The 13,587-nt window shown below is 47.0% G+C and overlaps 1 protein-coding gene across 1 annotated transcript in view; it reads right to left on the bottom strand.

Annotated features, from left to right (window-relative positions):
• ABCA4 (ATP binding cassette subfamily A member 4) overlaps positions 1-13,587 on the bottom strand; it is a 206,443-nt gene that overhangs the window by 165,755 nt on the left and 27,101 nt on the right. Inside the window, exons 5-6 of the mRNA XM_066597367.1 lie at positions 8,915-9,054; positions 3,199-3,326 (exon numbers count right to left, since the gene is read on the bottom strand). Coding sequence (XP_066453464.1) covers positions 3,199-3,326; positions 8,915-9,054 — 268 coding nt within the window. The remainder of the gene's footprint in view (positions 1-3,198; positions 3,327-8,914; positions 9,055-13,587) is intronic.

Raw genomic sequence — 13,587 nt, forward strand, 5'->3', positions numbered from 1 at the left:
TATGGGCTCAACAACCAATACTGCTGCTCCCAGTACAGAGATATAGCAGAATTTCCATACCTCTTTGGTAATTAGCTTATATTAGGCCTATATGTAAATATGTCATATCTACAGATAAGAACATGAGAACCTCCCAGGATGTAGAATCCTCCCAGCAGTTGTAAGATTAGTTCTCAGGGACTGAATATTAATAGTGAGAATATAAGGAAGGTAAAATATGCGTGCTGATTAGGAGTGGCGTTTCTGGATGATAAAAAAACATAACCTTATTTTTCTCTTCTCATATAACTCCTTTAATGGGATTTACATAATAATACTTCTAGTACCTGTCACCACTCCCGACACGGCTGTTTTATTAAATACTTGCATTGACCATGAAATCATAATCTTGGAGCATCCTACAACAGAATTCTGTATTTTGCTGTTCCTCTGTAATTCCTCCTGAATATTTACGAAAACATTTCCAACAGGGTGTTACCATTCCCCTTATCATGTCGGTGTGTCCCTTCCCAGTCTGATATTGTCATTACTGACTGGACACTGTCAGACTGTGCATAGACTCACCCCCTTGCACTCACTTGTCAGTTTGTTCATAGGTTTCCAGGAGGAATAACAGAGGAATGACACTACACAGAATTCTAAGAAAAGATGTTCCAGTATTGTTATTTCATAAAGAATACCACTAGTTACTAAAATACACATCAAGAAAAATGACTAGTCTTCTTTAAAGGGGTTGTCCGGGAGTTGTACTATTGATGACATACTCACCGATCATCTTTTCTCCGGCCCGCTGTCAACACTGGAAAAGGTTCTGCCATCATTGCAATGGCCTGGGTTGGTACTATAGGCACAGCTCCCATTGAATTCAATGGGAGCTGTGTCTGCAGTACCAACCTGGGCTGAAGCAATATGGACAGCACTGTCCACATTGACAGTGGGCCCGGCAAACAGCTGATCTTTAGAAATCCCAAACGACAAACCCCAAGAGATCAATCACAAAAGTCCTGGAAACTTCTTTCAAGGGGTTGTACCAATATTATAAGTTATCCCCTATCCACTGAATTAGGGATAACTTGCTGATTGGTGGGGGTCTCACTGCTGAGACCCCACCGATCTTGAGAATGATGGTCCCATGTCCCCCGCCCACTTACCCCCACAGTGAGAAGGGGGTGGAATGGTCATGCAAGCACACTAGTGCTCCATTCAGTTTCAATGGGACTCTAGGGATGGCCGAGTAGCACCTGCTCAGGTATTTCCGCCACTGAAATGAATGGAGCGCCAATTCTGCATTCTTGGCCAGCGCTCCATTCCTTCTAATGGAGAAGCAACCACCACAGTGATAGGCAGGACGGGACGCGGGACCCCCTGCTCTCAAGATCGGCGGCGATCTTAGCAGGAGACCTTTACTGAATAGCAAGTTATCTCCTATTCTGTGGATAGGGGACACCTTGTCATCCTGGTACAACTCCTTAAACTTTGGGTGTGAACAACATTTCCACTTTAATTCACAACCAATCACATCACAACCAGCCTACTCACTATTAAACGATTTTTTGTAAGTTTTTTTTCGCCAACTGATCATACTGGAAATGCCAGTAGTTGTGTCAGTCTAAATGAATACCTGTCACAGAGTATCAGAACACAATGAGTAAAAGATTAACGCAGATTACACACAAGTGACTTATTGTTTATAGAAACAACTAGAGCAAGAGACGCATTCCAATCCGATAGCGCAATATAGCATTCCTCAAACATTCTCCGTGCCAAATATGAAGATTAAAAAAAATGAAATCAACATACAAATTACATAATAACAGTTTCGGAGTGAGGCGTGTCCTAGAGTTCAGAATACAGATTAATTTACAGCTTCCTTCCTTTACCAATTACACTCCCATATGATACCATACATAGTATCCCACAGATGTAACTTAAAGCTCCTGGGTCTCAATGCAAATTCTGCAACAGCGCCCCCTACCCACCGAACCACATGCCATTTATAAAACTAGTGACTTCTAATTTGGCAGAAGGGCCTCTTGGCTTCTTGAGACACCAAACTCCAGATGCAACTGCTATCTCTGCAGTACCTATATCTACATCTCTGATTCCAGAGAAGGTTTTACATTAAGGGGGTTCCGACATGAAAAAGAAATTGGAACGGGCAGATAAGTGGCTAAAATAAACCGAAAAAACATACTCACCTATTAGATTGTCATGAGATGCTAGTCGCATCTCAGGAGCGGGACCTTGGCACATGCTCACCGTCATTTTGGTGTTAAACACCAACAGGAGCACTTCTCTGCATGTGCAGATTGGTTGTCTGGGGAGAGAGGGACAGCCAAGCCAATTGCCATTACTTTGTGGACATTTTTTCTGGCTCCTCCGCATAGAGGATGCTGGTTATTCACCTGGTCTGAAGGTGTTTCTGCTTCACTCAGCGGTTCATGATCCTAACCTGCATATTAGTTCAAATAAGTCTGTCTGGTTAATGACTTTATCTGGAGTGTTACATCTCTTCCTTGTACATTTGTGGTTCATATAGTGGTGTAACATCTATTCTTCACCAACCTCCCTGTCACCACCGGAGTAGAGTCAAGATTGTCCAAGATTCCTGATATGGGGCCGCCCTCATCAGGGCGCTCACCCCACTTATAGGTAGAGTCGTTCTATATCCATTAGGTCAGGGTACATTTGTACTAGTGTGTATATACTTGTCCTTTTAGGACATATTTACGTCCGAGTAGGTCACTGTGGTTATGCCTTTCACGGACGTGACAGAAATGTCCTGAAGCTCCATCACTGCCAGTCTAACATGATGGTGGAAGCTGCTGCAGTGGTCACATGCTATTCAACATGTCTGTAACACTGTAAGCAATCACTGTCCACAACAGTTCTGACATGCTGATTGTTGGGGACAGTGATTGGCTGCAGCAGTCACATGAACAATGAACGGCACCGGACCACTGCAGCAGCTTCTGGCATTGGAACGGCTATGCTATTGCTGGGGACATTTTAAAGGTGAGCAGTCAATGGGGTCCAATCAGTTCCATCATAATATATATCCATTTGGCCAGTGCTTTCTGTTTTCCTGCTTCCAGAAGGAAAACTGATCTCAAAACACTAATGTGAACAAAGTCGCACCTAGTACTAGAATGTAGAGCCCAGATAAGCACATGAAGTTGTCCACCACTTGGTTCTTACCTGTTCAACCCGTATTTGAGCGTTTATGAGCTGATACATCACAGAATCAGACAATCCAATATCTTTCAGCAGAAACAGAGTCAGCATTTCATCGTCCTTTAAGATGTCTCTGATTCGTAAACCGCGCCCTATATAGGAAAAGATCACCAATGAAACAATACAGATGAGCGTCCGTAACATTTACGCATCATTCACATTTCTCATTGTTAGAGCAGGATAATAAGATACTGAATTTACAGAATTTTTCTGCAGAAACAGTCTTTGATTAATATAATTAACAGTCTTTGACTAATTACAATTTCCATTATACAGTAAAAGATGGATTATTAGATTTTAGAAAATCTAGAAAATTGGGCTGAATCCAGAAAGTCACTTCTCTGCTATGATGCCTATGCCACAATTTGTTTGCATGAAATCAAAGACATAGACTACTATGGGTGTTATACAGTTTGGAGCTGGAGATGGTATAAAGCAATAATTGCTTGTGCATGAGACTTTACTCGCCCAGCGGCCTCATGTCGTATATCACTGAGGCCAGTGATTGGCTGCAGCGGTCACCTGATTATGTGGGCATGTCACTGCTTCAGTCGTGCAAACAAAGGAGGACCAGAGCAATGGTGCTGGAATGCCAATGGATTGAACTGGTGAGTATAGCTTTTTTTTGCCATTTTAGCACGTTTTCTGCATTCCTTAATTTTTTTTAGATTTTGGAAACCCATTTAAATGGGTCGTGCCCAGTAATAAAGTTATCCATAGAATAGGGGATAACTTTATGATCGGTGGGTTTTCAACCTCTGGGACCCCCAGTGATCCCAAGAAAGGTGGTCCAGTCCCCCCCCCCTCCCCCCCCCCCCCCCCCCCCCACACACACACACACAGCTCCATTCACTTAATGACAGTGCTGGAAATTTCAGAGTTCAAGCACTTTGGCAGTCTCTGGCACTTTCATTGAAGTCAATGGAGGGTGGCACATCATTCATTCAGGGACCAACCAGACCCCTGTTTTTGGGATCAAGGGATGTATCAGCAGTCGGACCCCCATCGATCATACAGTTATTGTCTATCCTGTGGATAAGGGATAACTTTATAACTTGGCACAATCACTTTAATATTGAAAACAGGGAAATTTCCAGGGAGACACAATTTTCTACCACCCAAGACAGTTGTAAGAAGGGACAGGGGCTGATATTTGGGCGCAACTGCAAAGCTTTGTGTGCCCATGTGAATATTCAAGCACTCTGAGAGCAAAAGTGAAGCCCTACTCCACTTGTTTGAGAAAGTTCTTAGCACTATTAGCACCATGTAAAAGCCATTTTCAATTTGTGTCACAAGGGGGAGAGGAGCAGAGACTGTTGTGTCAAGTGCTGTGGAGGAGAGCCAGCAGGAGTCTGTAGGGTGCAGGGCCCTGTATTGCAGCAAAGTGTGGTTGTCCTGCTTAGAGCTGCAAGAAGTAGAGCATTTGCCTGCCCGGAAGAGTATCACAGACTAACAGAACACTGCCATTTACCATATACAGTAAGAGAGGGAGGGTTTAAAACTTCTCAAGGTGTGTAACGGATCAAGCTGCATTGGAAGGACTTTGTGGAATTTACCTTCATCGAGTCGTAAGTGAGGCCGGCCTCATTAAAAATCAAACAGTGTGCACTCAACTAGTGACTTCTAGGGACTGAGCAGGCTTGCCAGTAGCATAGCAAAACAAATGCTATTCATTGGGACAGTAATAGCAAGGCTCCAATACTTAGTGGCAAATCTGCAATTGTGACTTTCTCGAAGATTGAGCCTGGGACTGTTGGACATTACTATTGGAATCTTTGCAAACCCACAAAACACGTTGAGACTTTTTTGTTATTTGTTGACTATGTATGGTAAAACAGTCATTTTTCAACTCCACAGCAAGTCAATTTAATCAACTGTGAAATTCACCTCTTCTCAATGAGGGGGTGAATTCCGCAAAGGAATGCGTAATAAAACCCGCACAAAATGGTGTGGGTTTTGAGGCAGGTTTCCCGCTGCTAATCTGCCCTGCTGCAAATCAGCCCCCATGTGGACCCAGCCTTCCAGTTATTTGTTTAGAATAAAATGTTCCTATTTTTGTAACTTCGGTATTTGCCTCGTATCCTGCAACCTGTATTGCATACTGTCCTCCATGACACAGGCATGGATGTAACTATAGCCATAGGAGCCATAGCTGCTGTGGGGTTCACTAAGACTAAGGGGGTGTAATGAGAATCTTGTCCCCTTTTGAGGGGAAAATACAAGGTGTAGCTAATATTTGATTAATATTCTGTAAAAATATGCCTTTCCTATGAGGTCCTTGGCACTCTAGTTATACTAGTTGTCCCAGTGGGGATCCAAGATATATTCATTATTCAGTATAATTACGATATGTGCCAAATCTGTTGACTTTCAGCGTCTCCTTTGTTGGCTCTACCTCCCCTCCTCTTCTCCTTGTTGTTGGGGTCCCCCAGGGCTCGGTCCTCGGCCTCCTCCATTTCTCTATCTACACAGCCCCAATTGGACAAACCATTATGAGATTTGGCCTCCAATACCACCTGTATGCTGACGACACAGCATACAGGTGGTAAATACAGAATTCAATTTAAACTCGCTACCTTCATCCACAAAGCCCTCCACAGTGCAGCGCCACCCTATATCGCCTCCCTCATCTCAATCCATCACCCAGCCCGGGCTCTCTGCTCTGCTAATGAAACTAGACTGCGCGCCCCTTTAATTCGAACTTCTCATTCCCGCCTCCAAGACTTCTCCAGAGCAGCACCGGTCCTCTAGAATGCACTACCAAAGGATACCCGAGCAATCCAGGACTCGAAAAACTTCAGGCGTGCTCTAAAAACACACCTCTGCAGGGAAGGATACCGCATTCCCTAAACAAACCCCTCTGTACTCCGCCTGATAACATGTTCCCTGACCTACTGACTGCAATCCCTGCTAGCCATCATAAACCGCTCCTGCAGTCATACCGATTCTGCCGTCACACGGCCAAATGTCTGACCATTGTCTATGTGTATAGCATCCCTCACTCTCCACCTGGCCATACCGTACACATCTCCAGCCCCTTTACCTTCTGTATCAGTCCATTACTTGTAGTATGTAAGCTCGTTGGAGCAGGACCCTCACCCCTATTGTTTCCATCAACTGATTACTATATGTAACCGTGGTTCTGTAATGTTTGTATTTTTTGTCTTTCTGTATCCCCCTGTCTATGTAAGTGCTGTGGAATATGTTGGCGCTATACAAATAAAGTTTATTATTATTATTGATTAAGCTAAGATTACAATCCTACTGCTGATAATGCAGAAATGAAAGACCCTGAAAAAGTGAAATCATAAAGTCAACTCTGCTACATCTGTATGTATTTAAAGAGCTACATAGCCAGTGGGTATTCTCATCTTCATGTTCACTGGGGAAACATTACTGGATTGTTTTAGGTCAAGAGGCCATGTTACAGCTTTATATTTTGCCTGGTAGACTACAGGGGGTACCCCAACCTAAACCAGCAGGTGAAAGCGAAGATGACTGATGTGTAATGAATACATTGCTATATACATACTGTATATTTGCTACCGCAGGGGAACAAGATTCTGAATGTTGCAATGGAATTTCACCTATATTCCAGGACAAAGTAGCAGAACGCAGGTTAAAAATGTTTAAGATGTGCAATTGTCTGGTATTTGCCACTGAACGGGGTCTTTTAAAGCCCCACTTAAGATTGACAGTGACTAATGAAGTGGCTGTTACTGTGTAGCTTGAGGATATGCAGACATTTGGGTCTGTCTGACATGCAGAAATCTGAAGTACAATATTAACACCTCTCTACGTTTGATCCTTTGTCAAATGTTCTCCGAGTACTTGCGTTTAATTCCCTCTAAGTATAGTATTTGACTTTTAGGCAACATGATTTCAGATTTGTGGCTTTGCACATAGTAAAGGATATACAAGTTGCGCAATATAAATTACAATAATCTAATGTGTTTATTTAGTTTGCTTCACTTTTTGTTTCTGACCTTTTGGTCCTTTCCTCATTCCTTACAAGCCTGTTTCTTACTGCTTTGAACAGTGAGGAGAAAGGGCAGTGCCAGTGGATGCTCAAGGGTGCTGGAACCTCTTAAGGCATGTTAGGGTTTGCTAAAGTGTGCTAGTGTCTGTTTAAGGTTGCTGGGGTCTGCTGAAGGCTGGCAGGTCTGTTGGAGAATGCTGGAGTCTACTGAAGGTTTCTGGGGTCTATCAAAGGTTGCTGAGGTCTACTGATAGGTACCGGGTCTGTTGAAGCATGCTAGAGTCTACTGAAGGTTACTGGGGTCAGCTGAAAGGTACTGGGTCTATTGTAGCATGCTGGAGTCTACTGAAGATTGCTGGGGTCTATCAAATGTTATTGGAGTCTTCTAAAGGGTGCCGGGCCTGTTGACGTATACTGGAGTCTACTGAAGATTGCTGGGGTGTGCTACTGGGTGCTGGGTCTGTTGAAGTATGCTGGAGTCTACTAAGAGTTGCTGGGGTCTATCAGATGTTATTGGAGTCTTCTAAAGGGTGCCGGGCCTGTTGACGTATACTGGAGTCTACTGAAAGTTTGCTGGGGTCTGTCAAAAGTAGCTGGAGTCTTCTGAAGGGTTCTGGGTCTGTTAAAGCATGCTGGAGTTTACTAAGGGTTGCTGGGGTCTATCAAAGGTTGTTAGAGCATACCGAAGGTTGCTTGGGTTTATCAAAGGTTGCTGGAGTTTGCTGAAGGGTGCCGGGTCTGTTGAAGCATGCTGGAATCTACTGAAAGTTGCTGGGGTCTGTCAAAAGTTGCTGGAGTTTGCTGCAGGATGCCAAGTCTGTTAAAGCATGCTTGAGTCTACTGAAGGTTGCTTGGGTTTATCAAAGGATGCTGGAGTTTGCTGAAGGGTGCCGGGGCTGTTAAAGCATAAGGGAGTCTACTAAAGATTGCTGGGGTCTATCAAAGGTTTCTAGATTCTGCTGAAGGGTGCCAGATCTATGGAAAAGTGCTATGAATGCTTGTGTTTGCTGAAAAGTGCCAGGTCTGTTGGAGTGTGATGTTTATGGAAGGTTGCTGTGGTCAATGGAAGGGTGTTGGAGTTTATCAAAGGCTGATTAAGCCTGCCGGGGTTTGCTGAATGGTGTTTCGGTCTGCTGAAGGATACTGGAATATGTTGAATGGTGTCAGAACTTTGGGACTGTTGAAAAGTGCTGCGGTCTGCTGAAGGGTTCTAGGGATGGGGGAGGACTCTTCATATTGCTTTGGTCTTGTATCTTTGGTTGGAAGCCATGGATACAGACAAAGGTGTACATATGGTTCATATGAACTACCCCTGACCCAAGGCTGGTTGAGGAATGGTTTGGAAAGTTGCCAACAAATTCTCCCTCATTTCTCAAAAGTAAACAAATATCAGGATGCTTTTATGAACAAAAGAGCATTTATTTAATTATTTTAGTAGGATTTAATTAAATAAGTATAATCATTATATACTAATGATTGGACAGGTAACATTAGGAAAAACAACAGTGATCATCTGCCTAAAACGTGGAGCCTGTCTAATACCTTCATATGAACTGGCTCAGCCATTCACTTCTTTTATATGTTTCTAGTTCTGCAATTTACTACATAAAAAGTCAGTCAAAAGTTATAATTTAATCTTTTATATTTGCCAAGACAATAAACTCTAATTCTAAATGAACAGTTCAGTGACTTGGAAATTACCATAAATCTTTCCAGGGGTAGTGCGAACGGTATCCATAAAATTGGATATAGTATACAGTTCCTTCCAGATCCGGCCAAGATGCTGTATTTCAGGCTTCTCCAAAAGTACATCTTGGGCATCTTTATAAGCTCTTGCAAGGCTTAGAGGAAGCAAAGAACAAATGGTTACTTGTTACAGAAAAATACTAGACCTGCAAACTGATAAAACTTCAGAGGCCTGAGCTGTTCTCATGAAATATACCAGGATTATTGTAGATTAACAGATGCCAGCACAAGGTTACTTGGATTATACAATACACGCTGGCTTCCCATTTTTTAATAAACACTAGAGATGAGCGAACACCAAAATGTTCGGGTGTTCGTTATTCGTAACGAACTTCCCGTGATGCTCGAGGGTTCGTTTCGAACAACGAACCCCATTGAAGTCAATGGGCGACCAGAACATTTTTGTATTTTGCCGATGCTCGCTAAGGTTTTCATGTGTGAAAATCTGGGCAATTCAGGAAAGTGATGGGAATGACACAGTGACGGATAGGGCAGGCGAGGGGCTACATGTTGGGCTGCATCCTAAGTTCACAGGTCCCACTATTAAGCCACAATAGCGGCAAGAGTGGGCCCCCCCCCCCTCCCAACAACTTTTACTTCTGAAAAGCGCTCATTAGCATGGCATACCTTTGCTAAGCACCACACTACCTCCAACAAAGCACAATCACTGCCTGCATGACACTCCACTGCCACTTCTCCTGAGTTACATGCTGCCCAACCGCACCCCCTCCCCCCCACAGCGCACACCAAAGTGTCCCTGCGCAGCCTTCAGCTGCCCTCATGCCACACCACGCTCATGTCTATTTAGAATTGCGTCTGCCATGACGAGGGACCGCAGGCATACACTGCAGAGGTTGGCACGGCTAGGCAGCGACCCTCTTTAAAAGTGGCGGAGCGATAGCCCACAATGCTGTACAGAAGCAATGAGAAATAGAATCCTGTGCCACCGCCATCTGGAGCTGCACACGTGGGCATAGCAATGGGGAACCTATGTGCCACACACTATTCATTCTGTCAAGGTGTCTGCATGCCCCAGTCAGACCGGGCTTTTTAATTCATAGACACAGGCAGGTACAACTCCCTATTGTGAAGTCCCTGTCGACCCACAGCATGGGTGGCTCCCTGGAACCCACCGGCGGTACACAAAAATATCCCATTGCATTGCCCAACACAGCTGAGGTAGTAATGTCGTGCGTAATACAGGTGGGCTTCGGCCCACACTGCATGCCCCAGTCAGACTGGGATTCTTTACAAGTGGACACATGTAGGTTTAACTCCCTGTGGACCCACTGCCTGGGTAGGTGCCAGGAAGCCACCGGCGGTACATAGAAATATCCCATTGCATTGCCCAACACAGCTGAGGTAGTAATGTCGTGCGTAATACAGGTGTGCTTCGGCCCACACTGCATGCCCCAGTCAGACTGGGATTCTTTACAAGTGGACACATGTAGGTTTAACTCCCTGTGGACCCACTGCCTGGGTGGGTGCCAGGAAGCCACCGGCGGTACATAGAAATATCCCATTGCATTGCCCAACACAGCTGAGGTAGTAATGTCGTGCGTAATACAGGTGGGCTTCGGCCCACACTGCATGCCCCGGTCAGACGGGTTCTTTAGAAGTGTACAGATGTATTAAAAACTCAGTGTGCACCTACAGCATGGGTGGCTCCCTGGAACCCACCGGCGGTACACAAAAATATCCCATTGCATTGCCCAACACAGCTGAGGTAACGTCAGCTGTAATGCAGGTGGGCTAAAAATTAATTTGATTACACTGTAGGCGAGGGCCCACACAAATTGCTGTATCAACAGTACTAATGTACATCCCAAAAATTGGCCATGGCCAGCCAAGAGGGCAGGTGAAACCCATTAATCGCTTTGGTTAATGTGGCTTAAGTGGTAACTAGGCCTGGAGGCAGCCCAGTGTAACGAAAAATTGGTTCAAGTTAAAGTTCCAATGCTTTTAAGCGCATTGAAACTTATAAAAATTGTTCTGAAAAATTATTTGAGTGAGCCTTGTGGCCCTAAGAAAAATTGCCCGTTCAGCGTGATTACGTGAGGTTTCAGGAGGTGGAGCAGGAGGAGGAGGAGGAGGAATATTAGACACAGATTGATGAAGCAGAAATGTCCCCGTTTTGGATGGTGAGAGAGAACGTAGCTTCCATCCGCGGGTGCAGCCTACGTATTGCTTACGTATCGCTGCTGTCCGCTGGTGGAGAACAGAAGTCTGGGGAAATCCAGCCTTTGTTCATCTTGATGAGTGTTAGCCTGTCGGCACTGTCGGTTGACAAGCGGCTACGCTTATCTGTGATGATTCCCCCAGCCGCACTAAACACCCTCTCCGACAACACGCTAGCCGCAGGACAAGCAAGCACCTCAAGGGCATACAGGGCTAGTTCAGGCCACGTGTCCAGCTTCGACACCCAGTAGTTGTAGGGGGCAGAGGCATCACCAAGGATGGTCGTGCGATCCGCTACGTACTCCCTCACCATCCTTTTGCAGTGCTCCCGCCGACTCAGCCGTGACTGGGGAGCGGTGACACAGTCTTGGTGGGGAGCCATAAAGCTGGCCAGGCCCTTAAAGACTGTTGCACTGCCTGGGATGTACATGCTGCTCGATCTACGCACATCCCCTGCAACATGGCCCTCGGAACTGCGCCTTCTGCCACTAGCGCTGTCGGCTGGGAATTTTACCATCAGCTTGTCCGCAAGGGTCCTGTGGTATAGCAACACTCTCGAACCCCTTTCCTCTTCGGGAATCAGAGTGGGCAGGTTCTCCTTATACCGTGGATCGAGCAGTGTGTACACCCAGTAATCCGTCGTGGCCAGAATGCGTGCAACGCGAGGGTCACGAGAAAGGCATCCTAACATGAAGTCAGCCATGTGTGCCAGGGTACCTGTACGCAACACATGGCTGTCTTCACTAGGAAGATCACTTTCAGGATCCTCCTCCTCCTCCTCCTCCTCCTCAGGCCATACACGCTGAAAGGATGACAGGCAATCAGCCGGTGTACCGTCAGCAGCGGGCCAAGCTGTCTCTTCCCCCTCCTCCTCATCCTCCTCATGCTCCTCCTCCTCCTCCTGTACGCGCTGAGAAATAGACAGGAGGGTGCCCTGACTATCCAGCGGCATACTGTCTTCCCCCGCCCCCGTTTCCGAGCGCAAAGCAGCTGCCTTTATGGTTTGCAGGGAATTTCTCAAGATGCATAGCAGAGGAATGGTGACGCTAATGATTGTAGCATCGCCGCTCACCACCTGGGTAGACTCCTCAAAATTACCAAGGACATGGCAGATGTCTGCCAACCAGGCCCACTCTTCTGAAAGGAATTGAGGAGGCTGACTCCCACTGCGCCGCCCATGTTGGAGTTGGTATTCGACTATAGCTCTCCGTTGTTCATAGAGCCTGGCCAACATGTGGAGCGTAGAGTTCCACCGTGTGGGCACGTCGCACAGCAGTCGGTGCACTGGCAGCTTAAAGTGATGTTGCAGGGTGCGCAGGGTGGCAGCGTCCGTGTGGGACTTGCGGAAATGTGCGCAGAGCCGGCGCGCCTTTACGAGCAGGTCTGACAAGCGTGGGTAGCTTTTCAGAAACCGCTGAACCACCAAATTAAAGACGTGGGCCAGGCATGGCACGTGCGTGAGGCTGCCAAGCTGCAGAGCCGCCACCAGGTTACGGCCGTTGTCACACACGACCATGCCCGGTTGGAGGCTCAGCGGCGCAAGCCAGCGGTCGGTCTGCTGTGTCAGACCCTGCAGCAGTTCGTGGGCCGTGTGCCTCTTATCGCCTAAGCTGAGTAGTTTCAGCACGGCCTGCTGACGCTTGCCCACCGCTGTGCTGCCACACCGCGCGACACCGACTGCTGGCGACATGCTGCTGCTAACACATCTTGATTGTGAGACAGAGGAGGAGGAGGAGGAGGAGGGTGCTTTAGTGGAGGAAGCATACACCTCCGCAGATACCAGCACCGAGCTGGGGCCCGCAATTCTGGGGGTGGGTAGGACGTGAGCGGTCCCAGGCTCTGACTCTGTCCCAGCCTCCACTAAATTCACCCAATGTGCCGTCAGGGAGATGTAGTGGCCCTGCCCGCCTGTGCTTGTCCACGTGTCCGTAGTTAAGTGGACCGTGGCAGTAACCGCGTTGGTGAGGGCGCGCACAATGTTGCGGGAGACGTGGTCGTGCAGGGCTGGGACGGCACATCGGGAAAAGTAGTGGCGACTGGGAACTGAGTAGCGCGGGGCCGCCGCCTCCATGATACTTTTGAAGGACTCCGTTTCCACAACCCTATACGGCAGCATCTCAAGGCTGATGAATTTTGCGATGCGGACGGTTAACGTTTGAGCGTGCGGGTGCGTGGCGGCGTACTTGCGCTTGCGCTCGAACACTTGCGCAAGCGACGGCTGAACGGTGCGCTGAACTACACTGCTGGATGGGGCCGAGGACAGCGGAGATGAGGGTGTGGGTGCAGGCCATGAGGCGGTAGTGCCTGTGTCCTGAGAGGGGGGTTGCATCTCAGTGGCAGGTTGGGGCACAGGGGGAGAGGCAGGGGTGCAAACCGGAGACGGTGAACGGCCTTTGTCCCACCTTGCGGGGTGCTTGGCCATCATATGTCTGCGCATGGTGGTGGTGGTG

Source organism: Eleutherodactylus coqui, chromosome 3 (assembly GCF_035609145.1).
Source record: "Eleutherodactylus coqui strain aEleCoq1 chromosome 3, aEleCoq1.hap1, whole genome shotgun sequence".
NCBI lineage: Eukaryota > Metazoa > Chordata > Amphibia > Anura > Eleutherodactylidae > Eleutherodactylus > Eleutherodactylus coqui.